This window comes from Hypanus sabinus, chromosome 8, assembly GCF_030144855.1.
Source record: "Hypanus sabinus isolate sHypSab1 chromosome 8, sHypSab1.hap1, whole genome shotgun sequence".
NCBI lineage: Eukaryota > Metazoa > Chordata > Chondrichthyes > Myliobatiformes > Dasyatidae > Hypanus > Hypanus sabinus.
In genome coordinates this window covers 160394640-160422545 of record NC_082713.1, presented here as the reverse complement: position 1 = coordinate 160422545, position 27906 = coordinate 160394640, and the positions used below count along the sequence as shown (strand labels likewise).

Sequence of the window (27906 nt, the reverse complement as noted above, 5' to 3'; positions counted from 1 at the left end):
AACTGACTTTTCCAGACATAGTAAATAATAATCAGGAGAGATGTGAAATGAGCTGCTGAGTCAGCCAATCATATTACACTGTTGCTTTGAGTGTAAATATCCCCCTCCATGGGCTGTGGTGGAGGGAAGAATGTGCTAATTAAAGATAGACACAGGGGAATGCTCTAATCAACAATAAAGACATGTCAAAATTGTTAAATAATGAAATCATTTTGAAGAATTAATATCAGCCTGAAGCATTAACTTGTTTTCTCTCTACACAAAATAGACTTGGACAACTGAGTCTGGTCCAAGTCTACTTGCTGCTTGATTACATTTAGATTAATGCATTGTGACTACCTTAATAGATTATGTCACATTGCTTTGCACTCAGTGGCCACTTTATTAGGTACCTCCTGGAGAAGTTGTTCCGCACACCGCTGTGTTCCTGTCAGTTTGAACCCATCTAGCCATTCTCCTTTGACCTCTCTCATTAACAAGGCGCTTTAACTTACAGAACTTGCACTCATTGGATGATTTTTGTTTTTTGCTCCATTCCCTGCAAACTCTAGAAACCGTTGTGCATGAAAATTCCAGAAGATCGGCAGCTTCTGAGATACTTAAACCACCCCATCTGGCACCAACAATCATTCCACAGTCAAAATAATTTGGATCACGTTTCTTCCCCGTTCTGATGTTTGGTCTGAACAACAACTGAATCTCTTGACCGCATCTGCATGTGTTGATGCACTGAGTTGTTGTCGCATGATTGGCTGGTTAAATATTTGCATGAATGAGCAGGTGTATAGGTGTACATAAAGTGGCCACTGTGTGCGTCTTGTAATACCATTTGTACCATTCCGGCTGTTCAGTTACAGACTAACTGACACATATATGGTTTGTGTTTACTATAAGTTCTGTGTCTAAGCTAGTGATAATCATTGTAGAGGAAAGTGAAAATACCATTACAGCAAGGTAAACTAAAATATTGTTTTTTGAGATACAGCGCAGAATAGGCCATTGATCCATGCTGTACAGCAATCCCCAGATTTAACCCTAGCCTAAATCATAGAACAATTTGCAATGACCCATTAACCTACCGACTGGTATGACCTTGGACCATGGGAGGACGCCCACATGGTCACAGGGAGAACGTACAAACTCCTTACGTGGAACAGCAGTAATTGAGCCCAGGTCACCCTTACTGTAGTGTTGTGTTAACCACTACACTACTGGGCCATCCCAATTATGTCCACATGAGCAAATTATTGAACTCCTGCCTCAGCAGGGACCTGGACCCATTGCAATTTGCCTATCGCCACAATAGGTTAACAGCAGATGCAATCTCAATGGCTCTTCACATAGCTTTAGACCACCTGGACAACACAAACACCTACATCAGGATGCTGTTCATCGACTACAGCTCAACATTGAATCTCACAATCCTGATTCAGAAGTTGCACCTCTGTACCTCCCTCTGCAATTGGATCCTAGACTTCTGAACCAGAAGACTGCAATCTGTGCGAATTGGTGACAACATCTCCTCCTTGCTGATGATCATCACTGGTGCACCTCAAGGGTATGTGCTTAGCCCACTGCTCTACTCTCTATAGACACATGACTGTGTAGCTAGGCATAGAAACATAGAAAATAGGTGCAGGAGTAGGCCATTCAGCCCTTCCAGTCTGCACTGCCATTCAGTATGATCATGGCTGATCATCCAACTCAGAACCCTGTACCTGCTTTCTCTCCATACCCCCTGATCCCTTTAGCCACAAGGGCCATATCTAACTTCCTTTTAAATATAGCCAATGAACTGGCCTCAACTGTTTCCTGTGGCAGAGAATTCCACAGATTCACCGCTCTCTGTGTGAAGAAGTTTTTCCTCATCTCAGTCCTAAAAGGCTTCCCCTTTATCCTTAAAATGTAACCCCTCGTTCTGGACTTCCCCAACATCAGGAACAATCTTCCTGCATCTAGCCTGTCCAATCCCTTTAGAATTTTATATGTTTCAATAAGATCCCCCCTCAATCTTCTAAATTCCAGTGAGTATAAGCCTAGTCGATCCAGTCTTTCTTCATATGAAAGTCCTGCCACCCCAGGAATCAATCTGGTGAACCTTCTCTGTACTCCCTCTATGGCAAGAATGTCTTTGCTCAGATTAGGGGACCAAAACTGCACACAATATTCTAGGTGCGGTCTCACCAAGGCCTCGTACAACTGCAGTAAAACCTCCCTGCTCCTGTGCACAAATCCTTTTGCTATGAATGCCAACATACCATTTGCCTTTTTCACCGCCTGCTGTACCTGCATGCCCACCTTCAATGACTGGTGTACAATGACACCCAGGTCTCGCTGCATCTCCCCTTTTCCTAATCGGCCACTGTTCAGATAATAATCTGTTTTCCTGTTCTTGCAACCAAAGTGGATAACCTCATAGCTCAAATACCATCTATAAATTTGCCAATGATACAGCTACTGCTGGTAGAATCTCAGGTGATGACAAGAGGGTGTACAGGAGTGAGATATGACAACTAGTGGAGTGGTGTTGCAGCAACAACCTGGCACTTCATGTCAGTAAGACGAAAGAGCTGTTTGTGGACTTCATGAAGGGTAAAATGAAGGAACACATACCAATCTTCATTGAGGGATCGGAAGTGGAGAGAGTGGGCAGTTTCAAGTTCCTGGGTGTCAAGATCTCTGAGGATCTAACCTGGTCACAACATATTGATGTAGTTATAAAGAAGGCAAGACAGCAGCTACACCTTATTAAGAGTTTGAAGAGATTTGGTATGTCAACAAATACATTCAAAAACTTCTATAGATGTATCTTGGAGAGCTTTCTGACAGGCTGCATCACTGACTGGTATGGGGGTGGTGGGGGAGGAGGGGGGAATGCTACTGCACAGGACTGAAAGAAGCTGCAGAAGGTTGTAAATTTAGGTTGTAAATTTTGTCCCTCTACAAAGTACCCAGGACATCTTCAAGGAGTGGTGTCTCAGAAAGGCAGCGTCCATTATTAAGGACCTCCAGCACCCAGGGCATGCCCTTTTCTCACTGTTACCATCAGGTAGGAGGTTCAGAAGCCTGAAGGCACACACTCAGCGATTCAGGAACAGCTTCTTCCCCTCTGCCATCCGATTCCTAAATGGATATTGAATCCTTGGACACTACCTCACTTTTTTAATATATATTATTTCTGTTTTTTGCACAATTTTTAATCTATTCAATACACATATACTGTAATTGATTCACTTATTTATTAGTATTATTACTTTATTTTGGGTTTTTTTCTTCTGTATTATGTATTGCATTGAACTGCTGCTGCTAAATTAACAAATCTCACATCACATGCTGGTGATAATAAACCTGATTCTGATTTAAGAAGAATATGAAAAATCAATCAAGCTATTGTAAATCTGTCAGTCTAACTTCATTTAAAGTGAATGCTATTTGATCATTTGATCTATATTCTGCCATCTAGAGGCAGAGTGACTGATCACTCGACAAATTCAAATGGATCAAAAATGTGAAATGTTAGTGCAAAAACAGGAAAAAAGAACTGTATACCATGGGACAGGCCATTTAGCCCATGATGTTATGCTGATCTTGATGCCAATTTATACAAATTATCCTCCTTCTGTGTATTATCCATATCCCTTCTTTAACATGTTAGCATGGCCCACTCTGCCTTCCCTATCCTCTAAATTATTTTCCTTGCTAAATACCAACAGAAAGTACTCACTTTATACCTCGACCACTTTCTGTGACTCAAACTCCAAATTCTCTCCTTTATCCTTGAGTGGACTTGCCCACTCCTCAGTTATTGCCTTTTTCATAACACTTGTACAAAGTGACTTTTCTAAATAATTTAATTTGTTGATGTGATTTAAATGAAAGTTTCAACTTAGACGTCCAGAGGCGATTGATGTTTCCACACAAGAAATGAGTAGGAAAGGTTAAACAGTGTGGAGTTGAAGACAACCTTGTTAAGCAAAATGGTTGAGTGTGAATGGTCAGTCAGGAAGAATAGTATGTATTCTGATCCACAGGCAAGTCTACAGAGGTCTTAGTTTCTAAATAATTACTCAGCTAAATGAAAAATAAAATGGATGTCCACATTTTCAGGCAGTAAATTTAGAAGCTAAAGAAGGGTGCAACTTATAAAACACATGAGCAGATAAAATGAATGGAGATAATGTTGATGGATGTAGTGATATGCGAGTAGATTTAAGAATATCATTTTGACGGAAGTCAAATCATGATATTTTTGAAATGCATAATAACTAGGAACAGTGAATGGTCAAACCTAATTGATGTCTATCGATATAAATTAATAAGAGCTCATGAATAAGTTTAAAAACTATCAATAAGACTATCAATTATTGGAGTTTGGGATACAAGGGAAACTCATGAACCCCAGGTAATATTTTGTTTTTGGTAAGACTCACCAGCAGGGCTGTGTTTCATCTTGAAAACACTTCTTCAAACAGTTACAACAATGGTTTTTTTGTAGTTTCCGACCTAATGGCATCCCCAGCTTCCAGTAACCACTCCTCTCTGTTTTTGTTGTACCACCCAATCCCTCATCACCTACTTTGTTTTCCCTCATTCTGATGGCCCTCTTACTCCCTTTCTTCCTGACCCCTGCCCTCATGACTTGACTATCACTTCCCTCTGGTTTCCCACCTCCTTTCCTTAATTCCATGGTCTTCTATCCTCTCCTATCGAATTCCTTCTTCTTCAGTGCTTTGCCTGCTCCACCTTTCACCTCTTAGCTTCTCACATCATTCACTTCCAACCCCTCTCTCACTCCCACCTACCCCGCCCATTTCCTGCCAGCATGTGCTTCTGCCTCTTCCCATTTCTGCCCCCCTCTTTTCCAGTCCCGATAAAGGACCTCAGCTCAAAACGTTGACTGTTCATTTCCCTCCATTGATGTCGCCTCACCTGCCGAGTTCCTCTAGCATTTTGTGTGTGTTGCACAAAATGGATGAACCCTTTCTGCCAACTTGTGTCAGTAGGCAAGAAAGTAGAACCCAAAAGCTAACTTTATAACCAATTTTCAAATATTGCTTTTATGTTTACTAAACAAAGAAAGCTACTTGTTTTAAACTATTCACACATTCCTGATCAACTGGAGTATGAGTCTTCTAACATTGTCAGATAGGGTAAGCAACTGAATGCCATCTTTAACTCTCCAAATTCGGAGCCTGGAGATAAGAGGAATGCTCCTTTATCAGTTTTAGTCTATTGGAGACATGACTTTTGTAACACCAGTGGCTACTAAATACCCTAAGTTCTAATGTTTCAAGAACTGAGAATTCCCTTCAAGATTTCCTCAGCTTGGGAGCAGGGGCTTTTATATGGGAGTTAGTTTACTTGTTGGTTGAAAGCAGCTTCCAGTGTGCTGGTTATCAATTTGAAGGGTGTAGCAGCTCTTTCCCATTGGTTGCCTTGTGTGCCCCAGCACTGGTGTCTGGTTTTAGACTCCTCAGAAGAATAAGAATAGCACGTGCGGGAGGCTCGGCCTCAATCTCCGTTTGTTCTCAGGGCGTGACCAGGGCATTGGGAAAGGATGCTCCGGACTACAGGGAGCCAATGTGCACTCTTACCAAGTATCTGTTCATTGAATATTTAGTTTGTATAACTTGGGAGGGAATTAGATATTTCATCAGATCTTTAACTGATTGTAAATAAATGATTAATATGCTTATTCATAACCAGTGCTGTCTGTCTCACTCACCAAATCCATGAACCTGCTTTCACGTTACAGAGACACAGGAAAAGTATCATGAAATACAACCCTTTGTTGTTGACGAGACCTGACATCAACAGGTGAAAAGCAATAAAAATTCATGTATAACAGACAGCTAGGATTCATAGGGGATGTTTGAATATGTGTCCATATGTGAATGCATACATACAGGATTGGTATCTGGGGCAGGCTTTGTTTGTTGGAAGTCTAAAATTTTATTGGAAGTCTGATTTTTTTTTTTGCCTCATGATTTTCTGTATATTTGGAGCTTTTTGTCTTTTGGGCAATGATACAAGGTTCACCTTCCAAAAGTTGGCCAAGTCTCTGAAGATGGCCTAACTCTGCAGAAGGGACATGGTATTATTATGATGACAATGTACTGACCTGTATGCATTCAGTCTCATTAAATGGTGGGCAGACAATTCCAGAGCCAATCATCATGACTCCAATGGTTGTCTCCAGGCATTCATATCTGATACAGTCAGCAATCCAGGAGGTTCCTGCCTAGAGTGGAAATAAAATTATATAAATGAATTTAAACATTTTTTAAAGTCAACATACAATTTCCCTAATTCAATTTATTTTATAATTTATTAAGGACTGCAGTGCACTGAATATTTAAGAAATAAATGTCTAAACCAATAGAGAACAAAATATACCCAAACAATGTTCTCTTTGGAAATCTACTGAGGAAATAACACCTATGTAGAATGTAATAAAATTTTGAGTATTTTAAATGCTTTTGAGCATTTTACAAATATTGATCTGTATATTCTTAAGCTAAATTCTAAAAGTAATTAATCCGGAGCAGAAGCTCGCCCCAATTCTTGTGACATAACTGGATATCACTTACTTTGCAATCCAAGCCTTAGAAATTTGTGTTGTGCCTTTGCGTTCAAAAACAGAAAATACTAGGAGCACCCAATGGGTCAGTCTTTCTATCTTCCATAATGACAACCAGGGCCCTTTCTGATTAATCCACATCTTCAAACCCCACAGGTTAAGTATCACAGATGGCAGCTTGTAAATGTGTGTAGTGAGCAACGTGCGATGTTTTAGAGTGTGGAAGGCATTAGTACTAGCTTAGCCCTTTTTCAGTCTCTTGGAAATCATTCTGTTTACGAAAGTCTCCTAGTGCAAACTCAGGCCCTAAGAACAGATTCACATTTTTCCCTGAGATCAGCAATTTCAAATTCACAATTTCATAGATTTACTAATGCTCACACATATGTCTGAACATATCAATACTAGGGCAAAATGATTTACGTGTTATTGGTACTACAGGAAAATGCAAATTGGTTAATATAGTACACTGAATGAACTTACATTATGTAAAACTATGATCCCATCTTCCTCAAAAGGACATGACATATTCTTACACGTTCCACAGCAAATATGGGGATCAGTTGAAGGAACATAGACTTGATGCTGTTGATTAATACAATCATTACCTTTATCTCAAGAAAAACTCAGGGTTGGTTTATTGAGAAGTTACCAAAAAATTGTTATCACCTCTGTATCAAAGTTTTCATAAGTAACAATGACTTAGTAGACCTTTACACATCTGCTCAACAAAACTTATCACAGGTAATTTTACATAAATTATTTGAATAAAAGTGTAATGTAATGTACACACAGCAATAAAGTTTTCAAAGTGGTGCTTTCTGTAAAAGATTTTTAATAGATTGCTGAGGAAAATTTGTTATGAATCACCATTTTACTTTTATTCAGAACTGAATATCAGCAAATGTTACCACAAATGACTATGATGTTATAACAACAGTTGTACACAAGCAAATTTGTAAACGCAAATTATTAACCTCATCACATTAAGCTTATTAACATATACAGGGACATGACTCAAAATATGTTATCAGTGGGGGGAACTGCCCAGATTAAACAGAACATCAAAGCTAAAAACATCCTGGTTCTGCACAAGTATGAACAGGGGGAACCAGGCAGAATCAATTTCATGAGAAGAGGGTTTTTTTCGTTATGAATGAAAACTATTACTTCTGTCTTCTGAATAGAGGTTAGAAAGATGGATACCCGCACAGAGGCAGTCAGAGTTCAGGTGCTGTGGACAGTAGCTGTGGTGAACTACATATACCTGACTGGACACCCCCCACCCCCCCGCGCTGACTGCTCCTGTGGCTCCTCCCACGGACCCCGGTGTAAAGGCGATTGGAGACACAGCCCCAGCCTCAGTCTCCAGGATGTAGTGTGGTGGTCAATTGCTGCTTGTTCTTTCTTCCAGCCAATAAAAGCCTATATCTCGCCTCACGTCTCCGTGAGTTATTGATGGTGCATCAGTAGCAAAGAGAGTTGGTGGAGAAATTGAGTAGCTCATTTTTGGCAGCCAATTGAAACTCACGGGACTCAGCTTGCAGTTAGAGAGGTGTTCTAAAGGGGTTCCAGAAGATGGTGTCAGGTTGGGAAGGGAAGAGATCACTTGAGACTTGTAATAACCAAGAGAAGGGCACACTGTACATACTTGAGCAACAATCCTGTCTGTTATGGTGGACGAAGTTATACAAGAATTCTTCCCAACATAGAAAAATTGAGTTACTAAGGAAAACCTTATGGAAACTTTTTTCCAATGGCAATAATTTGAAATTTTCAAGATCAAATGATCATATTTATTAACTCACAGGTTGGCATTTTGCTGAACAGTTAACTATTGATACTTCCATTGAAGGAGCTTCGGTGTCTGAAACTGTACTCTGGAAACAACTTGCGATGTAACACTGGTCACCCTCAAGATGCTGAAATAGCGACTGGCCAGGATTCAGTGCAGTGACACCTTGGAAGAGGCAGACATTAGCTTTTCCTGAAACAATTAAATGCATAATCTAATTAATAATTATAGAAGAGGGTCTCTGCCTGAAACATTGACTGTTTATTCAGTTTTATAGACATTACCTGGCCTGCTGAGTTCCTCCAGCAGTTTGTGTATGGTCTCTGGATTTACACAATCTGCAGAATCTCTTGTGTTAATAATTACAGATACATTATTATTAGAATTATTCAGTGAATATAGTCTGAGTTGTTGGTATCTTTTCCAAAATTAAGGATTTTAGCCAAGTACTATTTAATTGGTTTCTTAAAGTTGTCATAGCCAAGGTTGGTAATGGGGACAAGCTCCCACTATCTATTAAATACTCCCAATGGTGTGTGTCTCAAATAGCCTCTGACAACCAAGTCCAGCTTCTCGCCTTCATGTATGACTTAGCTATTGAACCTGGTGAAATCATTTCTACTGACAGGAGAAGAGGCAAAGGCGGATTACTAGTGCCTTAAAACCGGTCACTTTGGACAGATGGAGCTCATCAGCCATGGTTGGCAGCTCTTCTAGGAGAGTGAAGACTCTGATCTGGAACCTCCGCTGCATGGCGCTTGTACCCACTCATAGAGAAGACTTCGGGAGTAAACCCCAAGGAAAATTCTGGAGCTGGAGTCCCCAAAGGAGTCCTACTTAGAGCTCAATGCTGGCTGGAAATTCCTGTGACACCATTTGTGTCAAACTGTATTGATCTCTTTTGTTCCTTTGGATTCATCAGCTGTGTGGAGAGGGACAATAGCTTGCTCTCTGTACTATATTACCCTGTGTGGATCGTACTACCCTGGCTTGCAGATCATGTAGATAGTATCCACGGTTGACCCCCAACCAATGGAGGGCCTCACTATTTAAATTCAGGTCCACTGGTCCTCCAGGTTCAGGGGCTTCACTCAGGGCTAACAAAATTGTTATGGAAACAGCAACGAAGAATCCTTCTACAACTGAATGCTGTGGTATTCCTGAGTCTCCATCTGGGTCTTACATGACTGACAGTATTGAAAACCCAGTGGAAGCCATTGCTAAGGTGAAGGAAGCCCTAAACCCCATCAGAGATGGAGGACCTTCATTGCTGCCCTAAATGCATCATCATTGATAGGGACGGGAGAGGTTCCAGAGTATTGGAGGGTTGCAGATGTTGTTCCCTTATTCAAGAAAGGGAGTAGAGATAGCCCAGGGAATTATAGACCAGTGAGTTTTACCTCAGTGCTTGGTAAGTTGATGGAAAAGATCCTGAGAGGCAGGACTTATAAACATTTGGAAAGGCATAATATGGTTAGGAATAGGCAGCATGGCTTTGTCAAAGGCAGGTCGTGCCTTATGAACCTGATTGAATTTTTTGAGGATGTGACTGAACATGTTGAAGGCAGAGAAGTATATGTAGTGTATATGGATTTCAAAAAGGCATTTGATAAGGTACCCCATGCAAGACTTATTGAGAAAGTAAGGAGTCATGGGATCCAAGAGACCTTGCTTTGTGGATCTGGAATTGGCTTGCCCACAGAAGGCAAAGAACGGTTATAGACACGTCATACTCTGCATGGAGGTTGGTGATCAGTGGCGTTTCTCAGGGATCTGTTCTGGGACCCCTGCTCTTCATGAATTTTATAAATGATCTGGATGAGGAATTGGAGAGATGGGTTAGTAAACTTGCTGATGACACAAAGGTTGGGGCTGTTGTGGATAATGCGGAAGACTGTCAGAGGTTACAGCAGGGCATTGATAGAATGCAAAACTGGGGCTGAGAAGTGGCAGATGCAGTTCAACCCAGATAAGTGTGAGGTGGTTCATTTTGGTAGGTAAAATATGATGACAGAATATAGTATTAATGGTAAGACTCTTGGCAGTGTGGAGGATCGGAGGGATATTGGGGTCCGAGTCCATAGGACACTCAAAGCTGCTGCACAGGTTGACTCTATGGTTAAGAAGGCATACGGTGTATTGGCCTTCATCAATCATGGAATTGAGTTTAAGAGCCAAGAGATAATGTTACAGCTGTATAGGAGTACTGTGCTCAGTTCTGGTCACCTTTCTACAGGAAGGATGTGAAAACTATAAGAAAGGGTGCAGAGGAAATTTGCAAGGACATTGCCTGGATTGGGGAGCATACCTTATGAGAATAGGTTGAGTGAACTCGGCGGAGTGACAGAGGATGAGAGGTGACCTGATAGAGGTGTTTAAGATGATGAGAGGCATTGATTGTGTGAATGGTCAGAGGCTTTTTCCCAGGGCTGAAATGGCTAGCACAAGAGAACACAGTTTTAAGGTGCTTGCAAGAGGTACAGAGAAGATGTCAGGGGTAACTTACTTTTTTTTTAAAAAATGCAGAGTGTGGTGAGTGCATGGAATGGGCTGCTGGTGGCGGTGATGGAGGTGGAAACGATAGGGTCTTTTAAAATACTCCTGGATAAGTACATGGAGCTTAGAAAAATAGAGGGCTATGGGTAACCCTAGGTAATTTCTAAAGTAAGTACATGTTCAGCACAGCATTGTGGGCTGAAGGGCCTGTATTGTGCTGTAGGTTTTCTATGTTTCTAAACGCCTGCAGTAACAGGCAGTAAGTGCATATCTAGCTTTCAGATAGCAGACTGTTGAACTTCTCAGCCCTCGATATTCATTACAGTGTCAGTGGAACTGTATATCTGGAAGTGTAGAACATGCACCATTTAGAGTCACTAGAAGCAGCTTGACTGTTTACATTAACTTTCTGATGGTAATTGGACACTATTGTCTCTTAAGGACACAGGCTTCCCATTTCATTACAGGGAGTTACTTAAGAGAGTTCTTTTGGAAATTGACAAGCAATGGTCTCTATTGGCACTTGTGCAATGGTATTAAGCAGTGGAACATCCACTGATACTCAAAGAGTATAAAATCCATGGGGCATCCTATTTCTGGACTGTTGTAACAGAGCAGAGTAAGACAATAAATAAAGATGCATGTGAACTGGACAACATTTATTTAGGGAGTCATAGTCATAGAAAAATACAGCACAGAAACAGGCCCTTTGGCCCATCTAGTCTGTGGTGAACCATTTAAATTGCCTACTCCCACTGACATTTACTGGGATATCAGTGCCAGCAACCAAGATACATTTCTCCTAAATAGTATGCAAAATCAACTGGAGATAAAACAGGCAGCATGTTTGGGAAGTTATGACTAAGCTGTGTGGCATACAGCTTCAATTTTGATCAAACAGCAAACATCTAAATTAAGAACAAGTTAAAAGCAAAAAGCAGGATTTCAATCAATTTCGTAATGAACGTATTACAGTACTGTACAATATGTTGGCCCATTTAAATGGATGGGCAGAATTGCTGTATAATATTTGTGATCCAGCGAGAGCAGACGATGCTTGAAAGTAATCTAACAGCTGCTAAATTTCAAGTAAACCATAGGAAACTTACTGCAGATGGAACGACTACAGCCACAGACATCCTGAAAGCCAGGGTCCTCTGCTAGAACTTCCCCCTGATTTTGCAGCAAGACAGTAAATTACTTGAGAATCACAGGCAAGGAGACAAAGCTACAAAATTAAAGCTAGTCGTTTAAACCAGAGGTTTGTAGAAAGTGCTTCTCTCAGAGGATTCAGAATTTCTGGAATTCTATAGCTCCTGAACAGGGTGGTGGCCATTTCCTTTGAAATAAAGGTTTGAATGTTCAAGGAGCTGAAGGTTTTGGGGAACCAGCACAAAAGAGGAGTTAATGCCAGCAGAGATCAGCCATAACCATACTGAATGGAAAGGCAGGCTTGAGGGAACTGCATTGGGAATGGGAATTTGCGAAACATATCACTCAGGGACTTGGATTATATATTTTTAAAATTTTTTTTTTGCATGATTATGTTTTTATTTGTTCACCATCTTGAATGTGCTGTGTATGATTTGCACCTTGGCCCCAGAGGAATGCGGTATTCGTGTATGGTTGAAGGACAATTAATCTTGATTTGATTTGAATTTGAACTATTGGTGTCTCTTCTGGGGCAGAAGTGGCCGATATGACAGAAACAGGTTGCATCTGAACATGAGGGGTCCTGGCAGGGGGGTTTGGATCAAAAGTAAAGTAGAAGCAAATAGAGAATTAAGGTTGAAGGATTCGAGAGGAATTATGTGGGTCTTTTATTGGAGGATGCTAATGAGGATAAGCTCCCCCTGCCTATTAAATGCCTTCAAGGGCATGCATCTCAAAGAATCTCTGACAACCAAATCCAGCTCCTGGCCTTCACGTGTGGCTTACCTAGTTAGCCCAGCGGAACTGTTTCTACTGACAGGAGGAGGGACAAGGGCAGGTTACCGGTGCTGTAAAACTAGTTGCTTTGGGCAAATGGAGCTCATCAGCCATGTTTGGCAGCTCATCTAGAAGGAAAATTCTGATCTCAAACCTCCGTTGCCTTGGGGCCATACCCACTCATGGGGAAGGCTTCGGAAGTGAATCCTGAGCTGGAGTCCTTAAGGCTGTGCTACGTTGAGTTTAGCGCTGAGTAGTAACTCTTGCGATGCCACTGGTGCCAGACTGTTTCGTTCTCTGCTGTTCCTTTGGATTTATCAGCTGCATGGAGGGGGCGAGCCTGCTGCAAGGACAACAGCTTGCTCTCCATATGGTACTGCCCTGGCTTGCGAATCCCATGGACAACCCTGACCAACAGAGGGCCTCAAACATCCTTTTAAATCTAAATCTAGTCCTATCAAAGAGGTACTTTGGAGTCAATCTTTTATGTTCTTAATAGGCTCGTTCCGATGACAGACTAGATTGCAATATGCTAATTCACAACGTACCACTTTACATGTCTCTCTGGTAGTGTTTTCACAGGTGCAGTCTGTAAAACAAGAGAGTAATTAACAGCAAGTTTTGACCTAAAATAATTAGGTTATAAATAATTCATTTCGTCGTTACCACACTCCCAGCCAGGACAGCAGACTCCTGAAACGCTTCTCTTCACTAGTTTCATTCCGGCTGCACAGGTCTTGTCAGGAGGGGGGCACAGATTTTCATCACAGACTGCAGTTAAGGAGGAAATAAGAAATAATGAAATTTATTAAAATATTTGAATTGGAAAGGGAAAGCATTACAGACTATTCAGTTCAAATGGTATGTATTAGTTTCCCTTTAAACTACAGGATAAAATGAAATTAAAAAAAAAAACATGATGTTATAATATTTACCCGCATGCCATTAAAACACTTATTTAGTAAGTTCCAAGTACTGATTTATTATCAATACAACCGCTTGCCACAAACAAAGAGCTGAATCCACGAAAAGCCACACACAAAGATCGCCACACATCCAAATGTGCGAAAAAGAACAAGCCACTCAAACAGTAAAAAAAATAAACAAATAACAGAGAACAGGAATTGCAGAGTTTCGGAACACGCGGAGCCCACGGCTGAGGAGCCAGTTCAGTGCTGAGGTGAGTGAATCCAATCCAGGAGCCCAGTGGCTGCAGAGGAATTACTGCTCCTCAACCTGGTGACCCAAGACTCCTGCACTACCCGTCTGATGGTAGCAGCACGGAGAGGGACAGAGAGACCAGTCAACTGCAGGCAGACGATGCTGAACAGTTGCTCATCTTCCACCCTCAAACTTGGCAATTTAAAATTTGCTCAATGCTTTAACTTGCACAGAGCAATGGAGCCGAGCAGCCAGGCCTCGACACAGTGACCACCCTCAGCAACAGCTGCCCCGCTACACCTGCACTCTTGAGAATCTGGTTCACTGAATCCTCCAAGAGATCATAAAATCACCAGTTTGTTCAGATGGTTCAAAAGTATATTCTTTAAAGCAGGGGCCCATCCTTTTTTGTGCCTTGGAGCCACACCATTAACGGAGGGGTCTGTGGATGGGTCGCTTTAAAGGGAAATTGCAGCAATACCAGTTCAGAAAACATGTACCTAGTCGAGTATCTAGTCATTTTGTGAGCTGCCCACAAAAAGTCGCTGTAGGTGGCCAGTGCCATCTTTGACAATTGATTATCCTATGGTAGAAGTTTCTAATCAATCTCTAAAGAGCATTGATAATGGCCGTCTTGTAAAGACGCTGCCCAGCAGAAGGTAATGGTAAACCACTTCCGTAGAAAAATTTGCCAAGAAACATCATGGTTATGGAAAGACCGTGATCACCAACATCATATGACATTGCCCATATCGAACAAGCCTTAATGATGGCCCTTTATCCAACGAAAAGCTGAGGCAGAAGGTATAAACTCAATAAAGTCTAGTTAGAGAAGCACATGAAGAAAGAGGAAATAAAAGATGCTGATAGCGTTCTGTGAAGAATGGTGGAAGAAGATTCATACAGAACACAAACACCTCATGGAACTGAATGCTGCAATGAGATTTTATAATCCTTTGTAATCATATGGTGTCCGGCACCATCACACTCACTCAATGTCTCTTCCTTCCTTCTCAACTTAACATACACATTTTTAAAAATCCCACAGCTTCAATAAAACAAATTGCTTCCCCCATGTATTTTGGAACTTCATAATCCAACCTTGTTCCCACAAGTCTTCAGTGCTGCAACATAGAAAAGCAGACACCAGAAGAAGATTTCATTCTGTTAATCATTACCCTTTGTTACAAGTGCACAACCTGATTGCGTACAGGTGTCCCCATCTTTCGGATGTTCACTTTACGACAGCTCTGTGTTACGAAAGACCTGCATTAGTACCTGTTTTCACTAACCAAAGATGATTTTCGCTCTTACAAAAAAAGACACCCGCTTTATATGTGTGTTTACCCCGAGAAAGACTACAATGACCAAGAAACCTTGTGGGGGCAATTGTTTGCGCATGCGTGTACGTGCCGATTTTTTTTCTCCAAATTGATTTTGGCTCGCTGTCTTCCCAATAGTGATAAGTGAAACTACACCGTACCTACAATATTTCTACTTTATATAGGGTGTATACTTATCATATCATTCCTGCTTTTACTATATGTTTGTGTTATTTGGTATGATTTAGAAGGTTATTTTTTGGGTCTGGGAACGCTCTAAAATTTTTCCCATATAAATTAATGATAATTGCTTCTTCGATTTACCACATTTTGGATTACAAACGGTTTCATAGGAACGCTCTACCTTCGGATAGCGGGGGAAACCTGTAATACAATTCTGAACAATGATAATGTTGAGAAAGAAAATCAGCAGAAAATGGCTTTAAACCTTTTAATACATTTCAAGGAAGAGTCTTGCCAAGATGGCAAGCTATTTTTTTCCTTCAGGAAGTTATTAAGATTGAATTACCATCCTGTAATGTCCAAAACAGCAACAGAACATTACATAGCAAGCAGACATTTCACTCACCACAATGGTAGAGTGGACAGCAACGATCCACAGTATTGAGATCTATTGCAAGAATATCTCCTTCGTTGCAGGTAGGAATTGGGTCAATGCATGACTCGCACACTACAAAAGTAGATAGTTTTAAAATTTACATTAAATACCTCATTAAGAGCCTTAAAATAATGTAAGGTAACTAACAGCCAACTATTACCAAACAGGAGACATGTTTTCAAACAACTGTCTGATGAAAGAAACAATCTGTGATATCTTTAACTATAATATATAACCGTGACATTTCCTCCCAATATGAATGAACATTTTATGTAAAGTTCAAAATAATTCCTAAAGAAAATTGTTAATTGTACTGACCAATTACAGCTCTTTTTAAAAATTGTGCATTAGACCACCTTTCCAGGCGGACTTTCTTCATGTCATGCTTGGTAACAGGGAAATCAATTCCTACAAGAAGTGCCTCGTATGAAAAATTTTGGACCAGAAATATTAAATGGTCCCCTTTCCACAGACACTGCCTAATGTGCTGAGTTTTTCTAGGACTTTGTTTTTATTTATGCCTTTTATTGTGAACGACAAAAAAAAACCTTAACCGGTGGAGAATTTCACTGTGACTTGTAAATAGAAAGTATGCAAGCCAGACGATTCTATAGTTCAAAAAGGTGCATCAAACCAATATTAGAAAAAAATATTTTTGTGGTATGTTTTATTAGTTAAGAGATTAGTCAGATAGAATAATGTAATTTTTTTTTTAAAGTCCCTTAGTTAAAAACACAAGAGAAAAGAATTTTTCTACAACAATCTACAATTCCAGCTGACAGAACTCAATGGTGAGGTAGTATAGTGGTCAGCACAGTGCTTTACAGTACCAGTGACCTCGGTTCAATTCCTGCTCTGTCTGGAAGGAGTCTGTACATTCTCCCAATGACTGCATGGGTTTCCTCCCACAGTCGAAAGACGTACCAGTTGGTAGGTTAATTGGTCATTGTAAATAGTCCTGGCTAGGTTTAAATCAGGGGATACTGATCGGCGCTGCTTGAAGGGTTGGAAGGGCCTATTCGTGCTGTAGCTCAATAAATAAATAAAATAACTCAACAAGGGATAAAATACTAGATAACAATAACATTTCCCCTGTACATTGCCAATATTATCAATGCATGGGAGGCCTAAAGCATTTTTGCCTTTCAAAGTGGACTATGAAGTATGATAGGTTTCTAACACACAATCCATCAAGCTGGAGATGGGTTATAATCCCATGGTGAGTCATCTGATTCACATAATGTGGATACAGCATTTCGCAACATAATTATGTCCACACATGGAGGCTACCCTTTATAAACCAGGCTTCTAGTGCAAGAACAACTAACTGGAACAACATTAACTCACCACACTGAAACTGGAAACAGCAAGAATCGCCTGTTCGCACCTCAACAAGAAACTGGTCCTCCCTGCATGCGGGTGGTGAACTGGTTGGGCATGCCAGAGGATCGCATTCTATATTTCAACATTAAAATTAACAACACTATAGTATATATTGAAAACAGCAAGAAATAGCTTTTTAAGTTCCAATCTACTTAAATAAATGTATTCAATTAAGAAAATAATGAAAACTATGGCAATTTTGTAAAACCAAGTTTTTGCATGTGGCTATATAGTTCCTGTTTAACCCATTACTTTACTCAATAACAGGTACATACTCTAGAAATGTGTCTAGAAAAATTACTCCTTGTATTTATTCGATGCTTTTAAACATACGTATATGGACCTTCACCAGGGGATGCTTCCTGTCATACATGGCTTATGATTCCAGATTGATCAACAGATGTCTGGTGTATTGCTCAAAATATCCAGCATCTGCAGAATCACTTTTGATTGTTTAAGAGCTTATCTAACTCTTTTCTTTATTCCATTGGCTTTAATAGAAGAAATCTCAGGCAAGGCTTTCAAATAGGCCCTAATCCACAATTGTTAGATTTATTCTTCTTGCAATGTGGAAATGATTTCCTATATTTCTCAAACGTTAATCTGCATTTTAAATTTGAGTAGACTTACCACATCGGTACTCAGGACAACAAGAGGTGGCACTGTAGCCTATCAGCAATTTGTCTCCATTTTCACACGTTGGCGCATCACTTTCACATATGGTCAGATTGCATTCTGAAGAAATATAAGTAGATAAAACTCTTCCAATGTTTCATACTTGATATTTAGTTTTCCAAAAGCAAACTATTTTACACAAAACTAAGTAACGCATACCACAAATCTTCTTTGGACAACATGCTCCCTCTTCAATGACGTCAATAATTATCTCTCCTTCTCTTTCACAGATTGGTGATGAGACTTCACTACATTCAGGTTCTATAGCAATGATGGTACTATTTTCCAAGCACTTGTACATACAGCACCCTTTATGAGATCCATTCCAGGTCTCACCTGCCGACCGTGGTCGTCCTTCATTGTCTGTACAGGCTGGAAAAAAAAAGTGACTTAATTAGTTAAACTCAACATTTAAGCTCAGATCACATGATGCTCAGATCTCAGATTATAATACTTTATATTTATTTTGAATTTAATTAATATGTTAATTTAGGAGCTTATTTTTCACTTTGAGCAAGTGAAATTGTGTGGAGTTTTCCCCTTTCACTCCTAAACCTTCAGGAAACCTACACTCAACTTCACTTGCTTCATCATTGAAATGTTCTCACAACAAACAATCTCACTTTCAAGGACACTTTTTCTCAAGTTCTCGTTATTTATTGCTATTTATTGATATTTGCATTTGCACAGTGTTGTCTTCTGCACTCTGGTTGATCTTTCATTGATCCTGTTATAGTTACTATTCTATAGATTTGATAAGTATGCACACAAGATGGTGAACCTCAGGATCATATACGAAAATATATATGTACTTTGATAATAAAATTTACTTTGAACTTAAGTGCACTAATTTGTTCAAAGTATACCAGTCATGTTTACACAGACAAAGGCATTCACGTTCTTGTAATTCACCTGTATTCTAGACAAGGGGTCTGTGAATAATGTCATGATACACACTAAATTCATTACTGTATTAAAATAAATTAAATGGGAGATAATTGCTGATTAGGAGATTAGCTCAAATCCTAACTGATGAGCTTAGGATACAGATGGATCATTTTCATTTGCAAAGTATTTTTAGACAATACAAACCACATTTTTCTTCTGAAACACAATAGTTGGAATCTGGTTGGTGCAGCACAGTCCCTCGTGGGCAGACACAGCTCTCGCTGATAAATGAACAGGTGGGGTCATGTTCCAAATAGAAGTCCTTATTCTGACACATTTTGCTTTCGCAAGCTGGCACACAAGGTTGGTATTCCATGCCAATAGGGCAGCTAAGTGCTGTAGGCACAAAAGTGGAATCCATTAGAATTAGAGTCAGGTTTGATATCACTGGCATATGTCGTGAAATTTGTTGTCTTTGAGGTAACAGTACAATGCAACATATAATAATAGAGGAAAAGAAAAAAATTGTGAATTATACATATATAAAATGGTTAAATTAAATAAATAGAGAATTTTTTTAAGAATTAAAATGTGTTGAAGTAGTGCCCATAGTGTTCATGGTTTCACTGTCCATTCAGAAACCGGATGGCAGAGGGGAAGAAGCTGTTCCTGATTCATTGAGTGTGTGCTTCCTTCCTGATGGTAGCAATGAGCACAGAGCATGTCCTGGGTGATGGGGGTCCATAATGATGGATGCCGCCTTTTTGAGGCATCACTCTTTGAAGATGTCCTGAATACTACAGAGGCTAGTGCCCATGATGGAGCTGACTATGTTTACAATTCTCTGCAGCTTATTTTGATCATGTGCAGTAGCCCCGCCCCTCCCCTCATATCAGACAGTGATGCAACCAGTTAATGTAAGAATATAATTTTAAAAGTGTAACCTTGAAGCAATCAAATTAAAATTAGACATTTTCCTTTAAGAAGATTTTATAATTCAAAATACTATGTGATGCTGTTTATCAAAACCAACTTCAAATGCATACTATTAAGATAAGTCCTTTTAAAATATCTTTTAAAATTCTACACAATTATAATTCAATCAAAATTATACTTGTGATTTTTTATTGTAAAAGTTTCAGCAAAATGCCATGTGCTATAACAATGTACTTATTTTGTGTTATATTGCTGCTTATATCACAACAAGATGCATAGCTTCATTTACAGTTACAATGAGCTCAAATAACACTTGAATACTTTAATCCAATAGAAGAGTAAAGCAAGGATGAGTAATTTGATATTCCGGGAACGTCTGAACAGGAAACATTCAGACAATGAAATCTTGCTTGGAAACTGCAATAAAATTCTTGCTTCACCTGAGTGCAGGTATCCACTGGGAGACAATGTGGTGGGTTATGTTGAAAGGCTTTCGGCATTTCTTTAAATTAAGCAATCTTTCTTTCACTTCCAGTCAGAGTACAGAAAATATTTGTTAGCTTTTGTTTGTGCAGGGTGGGGATGGTTTTGGGGTTTGATGTTCTTGCCGTTTGCACAATTTGTTTTTCTGAGTTGGGGGGGGGTGGATTTGATGTTGCTGTTTGCACAATTTTTTTGTGCGGGGAGTTGATACTTTTCTTTGAATGACTTCCATAGTATTTCTTGTTTTGTGGCTATTTAGAGAAGATGAACCTAAGAGTCATATACTGCATACATACTTTGATAACAAATGAAACTTTGAAATACATATGAAGTCAGCTGGAGAGAAAGCCAACCTAAGAGTTGATACCAGGAAAACAGAATTATATCAGAAAAGGCGAAACAGGGTTGCAGACTGGAGTAATTTGCTATCTCTTAAGTACTTTTCATATGATTATTGGATTAATGGGTCTTAATTAAATCTTACATCATATACGTTCACTTAATTTCAGTAAAACTGCAAAAAGTTCAGTTCAGTTTCGGTTTATTGTCATTTAGAAAACACAAATGCAATGCAGTTAAAAACTGAGATAACGTTCCTCAAGAATGATATCACAGAAGAACACGACAAAACAGACTACACCAGAAAATCCACATGACGTTTGGCAATCCCCGAATCCAGAGTCCAGAGAGGCTGCTGCGTATTAATATTGTGCTACCATCTTAGCGCATTCCTAAGTTTTTACTATTATTAGGATTCAAAATAATTATAAAATAGCAAGAAAAAAAGCTCCACTCTAACATTTTCTTCATTTTCATTTTGTATGTAAATCTAAGAAGATTTGTTGAATAAACTAATGCTGCCCAAGCAGAATGAAGAATTAATCACTATAGTTTCATGATGGTTAAAATAATGGTAAAAATAGTCAGTACACATAAATACTTACGACAAAATTCTGGAGTTCTCCACGGAATACAGACATTGTATTTATTACAAGCAGCTGCATATAATGCCAGAGCATCACACTGATGTGTCACATAGTGAAAATCTCTAATCCAGAGTTCACAGAATATTTCTGGGGTGACCTTAACGTGAACAAGACAGACATGAACAAGAACTTAATGGAACCTTCTTATCCAAAACTTTCTGATCCGATAGACCAACAATGAATGTTCCTCCAAGTAATTATATTTCATTTCAATTTAGTTTATAAATATAGAATATTACTAATCACAGAATCAATTTTCATGAAAATCGAAAGAAAATCTCAGGAGATTGAAAACATAGGAAACACACTCAACAGATCAAGCGCCATTTCTGGAAAAAAGGAAGAGTAATGTTTCAGAACATTGACAAAGATCGGAGGACCTATGGCCTGAAAAGTGCTATCCTTTCCAATAAATACTGCCCGACATGTTTGCTGAGTGTTTCCAGCTTTTTCTTTTGATTTTCATGGAATTACTTTGCCATTGTACTATAACATCAGAAGCTAGGGTTCCTAGAAAATAAATGACATTAGAATTACCTACTCAAGCAATTTCGAACTGTAAATGGATATTGTAAAGTGTTCAAGAATGCAAAGATGATTGAAAACTACTGAATTGCCTCAGGATTTATAGAACTGATTTCTGGTGCATTTTCATTCTGCAAAGATTATTGCCGAAACCATTTAATTCGATCTTCTACATTAAATCATGTTGCTCAATCCTCTCCACTTCACAAAATTAAATAAATTCAAACCATAAAGGGGCAGTGAAAAAGAAAACAACTGTTAACTTTTCATCTATACACGAGTACAACTCCACATATTTCTGGTACACAAGAACTGGAACAATTTATAATTCAAGAATGGATGGAGATTTTCTCCACTTACGTGCTGATGGCATAGGGTCCAAGGATTTTGATTCAACATTTCAAAGCAAGCAGTACAGTTACCAGTGGTGCAGTTCTGTTTTCGACAACGAAAACAATCTCTCTCCAGTCCAGATGTCTCAACCATCCAGCTCTCAAGAAAAAGTCCTATGTTTTCCACTTCTGTCACAATGGTCCCATTCGGCAGCTTGAGATCATCAGCTGGGCTACCATTGCAGCAACCTGGAGCAAACAGTCATTGATTGGCTCATGGTGTTTACGTTAATATTACTTTACATGGTTACTTTATAATGGCCAGTTCATTCAAGATGACATCCCACCTCCACACATCGCCATGGTTTTGTTTGCAGAAACCACTATTTCCCAATGAATGTTTAAAGAATATGGTTTATGACAGAGTTATAAACTAATAAATATTACTTTATAATTATTTATAATCATAAATTTATGCAGTTTTATATTTGGCAGTTCAGATACTATCCAATGCTGTGCATATTCTATACGTTAAGACCAGAAAGTCACAGGTTATGATTGCTAATCTGTGCTGCGGTACAGATAGGGTAAGTGCAGACTCTTTTCCACTGAGATTGGGTGGGACTACAACCAGAGGTCATGGGTTAAGGGTAAGGGGTGAAAAGTTTAAGGGGAACACGAGAGGAATCTTCCTCACTCAGTAAAGGTGTGGAATGAGCTGCCAGCACAAGTGGTACATGCGAGCTCGATTTTCAATGTTTAAACAAAGATTGAGCAGGTACATGGATAGTAGGGGTATGGAGGGCTATGGTCTCTGTGCAGGTCAATGGGAGTAGGTAGTCTAAATGGTGTTGGCATGGACTAGATGGGCTGAAGGACCAGTTTCTATGCTGTACTCTTCTATGGCTCCATGACTTTCTGAATGCAACCAATGTGTTAGTTATGAATGTTTTATTCAATATCACGAACCTCTCAGCTCAGATAAAATCTATCAAAGGTTCCTCCTCCTGTCAAAATCCAGAGAAATTCACTGGATCGTACTTGTATTGCAGAATCATTAAAGACAGCAATACTCTGACTGGGATTCCCTCTGAGTGAAAATGGCCTTACCATTTGTGAAGTATGAGCCCTTCCATAAATGTTAGAGAGTTGTCAGTATGGACACAACCAAAGTTGCCAAATTGTCAAAGTCTTTAAGAGAAAGTGGTGAGATAATGGTGTATGACAAAAGGGTGAGTGGAAATGAGTCTGCTCCTTTGTCATAATCTGCATATACTGATATATTTTTACTCTCCACACACCCTTCCAAAAACAGTTAGAATTATATTATTACATATTCTCCCATTTAGATAATATGACTCTTTAAAATACGTAATTGTTCCTTGATCATTTCTAGCTGAACCATGCTTCAAAACAAAAGAGTTGCTTTTATTACAGTGGAGTACTGCACGTATCTTGGGTCCCTCATATAAGAAAGAAAATACTGCCATTGGAGCAAAGACAAAAGAGATTAATTCCCGGAATATGAGGATTGTCTTACCATGAGTGGTTAAAGAAATTGGATTTGTATCATTTAGGAAAATGAGATGTGATCACATTGAACCATCCAGGATCCTCCAATCCAGGAGACGTTGCCATTAATGAGAGAATTGCTGACATGAGGATGTAGTTACAAGATGAGGACACGTAGGGACTTCTCACATACGTGGTGAATCTCTGGAATTCTCTACTCCTATGTGTTGTGGAGGCTGGATCATTTGGGATATTTAAAGAAGAAGCAGATAATATTCTGAAAGATCAGGGAAGTGAAGGTTATTGGGAACTGGTACAAAAGAGCAGATGGCATATAGCATGCAGATGATAGAAAAATGGAGAACTATGTAGAAGTGAAGGGTTTGACTGATCTTAGAGTAGGTTCTAAGGTCATCACAACACCATGGACAGAAGGGCCTGTACTGTGCTCGAATGTTCTATATTCTAAGGCCTGGGGCAGGTCATATTGAATGATGGGTTATGCCTGAGGGGCCAAGTGTCCTACTCCTGTTCCCATTTTCCTATGTTCCTCTATTTAATTTGTAAACTTGAACATTGTACAATAAGTACAGCAATAGTAATTTCAATGTTGACAGTTAAATTGATCCATAGACAATATGCTCTTTGATACAAGAACAATTTATGATTTTGATTACTCCGCCATTTTAGTTCACAATTTAAAGTAAATTTATTACCATAGTAGATAAATGTCACCACTTACAACCCTGAGACTCAGATGTGTCTTTATTACTGTAGCGTGATTTTTTTCTTTAGAAAATGCAGTAACCTTCTAATTCCTTCTTTTCAGTTATTCTTAAAATGCTGAGCAGCACAAATTTAAATCAGAAGCTTTTATGTCCATTTAAACTGGCTAGAGTACCATGTACAGTGTCAAGCTTTTAAGTCACTGACACTAACTTTTATCTGAATCTAGTTCACATGCGCTCAAGACACGTTTCTGAACGTTTTGCATGGTGTATATGCTGTATGAATGATGAAACTATATACTACAAAATTGAAATTATTAAGCACAATCATCTTAAACTGGGAGTTGCATTTAGTTTTTTTTTAACCTTAATATATGGCATAGGTTTTGACTGATGCAACTATAGTACTAATAGTATAGCAGACTGATGTCACTAGGGAAAGCAGACAGGTATGTCCATTTCTTTGAGATGCCCCTAAGGACATCCTTCTTCTGAGCAACTTTACTTGCCCCATTATTGAAACGTTTCCAACTAATGGACTCACTTTCAAGGACTCTTCATTTCATGTTCTTGCTTTTATTGATAGTTATCTATATGTGTGTTGGCACAGTTTTGTTGTCTTCTACACTCTGGTTGAACGCCCTAGTTGGGTGGTCTTTCTTTGATCATGTTATAGTTATTAGTCTATAGGTTTGTTGAGTATGCCCATAAGAAAATGAATTTCAGGGTTGTATATGGTGACATGTATGTACTTTGATAATAAAATTTACTTAGAACTTTGATAACGTCCCATGAGATGCCTAACCTCTGATCTCCTGCTCCATGGGAATAAATCTTGTGCCCACACCACCCACCTCCTTTGCCATCTGTGCTAGTCTCCTGCATTGTTCCAACTTACTGTCTTTTTGTCCCTTTAAGAATCTTTAGGCCTTGCGTCTATGGTGACACTCACCACATAAACCTTTAGTTCTGATGGTTCTGTTGGAAGGCAAACCAAATTCCAACACAATGACGCCTGTGCTGCGATACCACTGAATGATCACACCGGCTGGGGTTCCAATCAGGTACATGGCTCCAGTGTCCTGTATGTGGAAACCCAATTTTGTGAAGGGGAGGCGAGCAGGTCTGGAGTTTACTGTTGTCTGTAAATAAAATAAACACAACAAAAACTTTGTAAAATCTGAATTGAATAATGCATTTTGATTAACCAATACAAAAAGATTGCAATAGATGTATTTAAGCTGCAATGCCATCTTGCCCTCTCCTTTTAGTCTACAGATAGGTAAGCTAACAGAAGTCACAATAATTAATTTTCAAAATTAATAGCACATTATTGCATAGCAGTTAGTGTGACACTTTGCAGCACCAGCAAACCTGGTTCAATTCCTGCCGCTCTCTGTAAAGAGTTGGTATGTTCTCCTGGTGCGTTTCCTCCGGATGCTCCGGTTTTCTCCCACAAAGACGTATTAGTCAGTAGGTTAATTGCTCACATGGGTGTAATGGGCTTGTTGGGATAGAAGGGCCTGTTACAGCGCTGTATCTCTAAATTAAGCTAAATAAACTCAATTAGGAACATTATGAATTTTTTGCTGACTAGGAAATCTTCCACTAGGCCCACTAGGAATCTGTATGGAACTCTTCAAACCTAACCCACAAGTGCTTAAAAACTGGCAGAGATTGCAGATTTTTATACCTTTGATTGGCTTATGGTAAAATCCAAGACTCAAAGATGTTTACTTTGTTGTGTCAAACTTTTCTCAGTTTAATTGCAGTCCTGCAGATCCTGGTCATCCTCACTGTTCACCTTCCTTCCGAATGCATTTTAAAATTACACTCCTGCCCACTTCCTTTGTTTCCTCCTCTCAGTCACCTTCCCCATTGTAAACTCCAAATTGTCTAATTGTTCTGCTTCTTCTTATTGTTTTTCCTGTTCTTTTTCTATTCTAATCTCCTGAACACCTCTTTTTCTAGTCATTCCCTTCTCAACCACTTCCTCTCCCATTTGCTAACCTCCCATTTCACACCATCCTTTACCTTTGCCAATTTTTGCAGTTATCACTGTTCTATTTAACCTAATTTCCCAGCTAAGCTGCTCTACAATCACCTCCTTTCTCCGTAGCTCCCATCAATTATCTTCCTTTTCAGTCCTCAACTCTCCGGTTGCTTGTTTTCTTAGATTCACTTCACACCAACGGGGCCTTCCTCAGCTCACCTCACAATGACGGTATCTTTCTCAGTGCACCTCTCTCTGACGGGACCTTTCTCAGTGCACCTCTCTCTGACGGGACCTTTCTCAGTGCACCTCTCTCTGACGGGACATTTCTCAGTGCACCTCTCTCTGACGGGTCCTTTCTCAGTGCACCTCTCTCTGACGGGACATTTCTCAGTGCACCTTACCCTGATGGGACCTTTCTCAGTGCACCTCTCTCTGATGGGACATTTCTCAGTGCAACTTACCCTGATGGGACCTTTCTCAGTGCACCTCTCTCTGGGACAGGACCTTTCTCAGTGCACCTTACCCTGATGGGACCTTTCTCAGTGCATCTTGCCCTGACGGGACCTTCCTCAGTGCACCTTACCTTGACGGGACCTTTCTCAGTGCACCTCTCTGTGACAGGACCTTTCTCAATGAACTCCACCCTGATGGGACCTTTCTCAGTGCACCTCACCCTGATGGGGCCTTTCTCAGTGCACCTCTCTCTGACAGGACCTTTCTCAGTGCACCTCATCCTGACGGGACCTTTCTCAGTGCACCTCTCTCTGACAGGACCTTTCTCAATGCACCCCACCCTGATGGGACCTTTCTCAGTGCACCTCACCCTGACAGGACCTTTCTCAGTGCACCTCATCCTGACGGGACCTTTCTCAGTGCACCTCTCTCTGACAGGACCTTTCTCAATGCACCTCACCCTGATGGGACCTTTCTCAGTGCACCTCATCCTGACGGGACCTTTCTCAGTGTACCTCTCTCTGACAGGACCTTTCTCAATGCACCTCACCCTGATGGGGCCTTTCTCAGTGCACCTCTCTCTGACAGGACCTTTCTCAATGCACCCCACCCTGATGGGACCTTTCTCAGTGCACCTCTCTCTGACAGGACCTTTCTCAATGAACTCCACCCTGATGGGACCTTTCTCAGTGCACCTCACCCTGATGGGGCCTTTCTCAGTGCACCTCTCTCTGACAGGACCTTTCTCAGTGCACCTCATCCTGACGGGACCTTTCTCAATGCACCCCACCCTGATGGGACCTTTCTCAGTGCACCTCATCCTGACGGGACCTTTCTCAGTGTACCTCTCTCTGACAGGACCTTTCTCAATGCACCTCACCCTGATGGGGCCTTTCTCAGTGCACCTCTCTCTGACAGGACCTTTCTCAATGCACCCCACCCTGATGGGACCTTTCTCAGTGCACCTCTCTCTGACAGGACCTTTCTCAATGCACCCCACCCTGATGGGACCTTTCTCAGTGCACCTCTCTCTGACAGGACCTTTCTCAATGCACCCCACCCTGATGGGACCTTTCTCAGTGCACCTCATCCTGACGGGACCTTTCT

General features: G+C 40.1%; 1 protein-coding gene across 1 annotated transcript in view; it reads right to left on the bottom strand.

Annotated features, from left to right (window-relative positions):
- The window catches only part of otogl (otogelin-like), a 164528-nt gene that overhangs the window by 10442 nt on the left and 126180 nt on the right, over positions 1 to 27906 (bottom strand). The window contains exons 42-55 of the mRNA XM_059976457.1: positions 25303 to 25492; positions 22139 to 22359; positions 21212 to 21350; positions 19053 to 19244; positions 18120 to 18332; positions 17916 to 18020; positions 17250 to 17357; positions 15873 to 15974; positions 13467 to 13571; positions 13349 to 13389; positions 11981 to 12044; positions 8389 to 8567; positions 7064 to 7165; positions 6122 to 6241 (exon numbers count right to left, since the gene is read on the bottom strand). Of these exons, the coding sequence (XP_059832440.1) occupies positions 6122 to 6241; positions 7064 to 7165; positions 8389 to 8567; positions 11981 to 12044; positions 13349 to 13389; positions 13467 to 13571; positions 15873 to 15974; positions 17250 to 17357; positions 17916 to 18020; positions 18120 to 18332; positions 19053 to 19244; positions 21212 to 21350; positions 22139 to 22359; positions 25303 to 25492 (1881 nt within the window). The remainder of the gene's footprint in view (positions 1 to 6121; positions 6242 to 7063; positions 7166 to 8388; positions 8568 to 11980; positions 12045 to 13348; positions 13390 to 13466; positions 13572 to 15872; positions 15975 to 17249; positions 17358 to 17915; positions 18021 to 18119; positions 18333 to 19052; positions 19245 to 21211; positions 21351 to 22138; positions 22360 to 25302; positions 25493 to 27906) is intronic.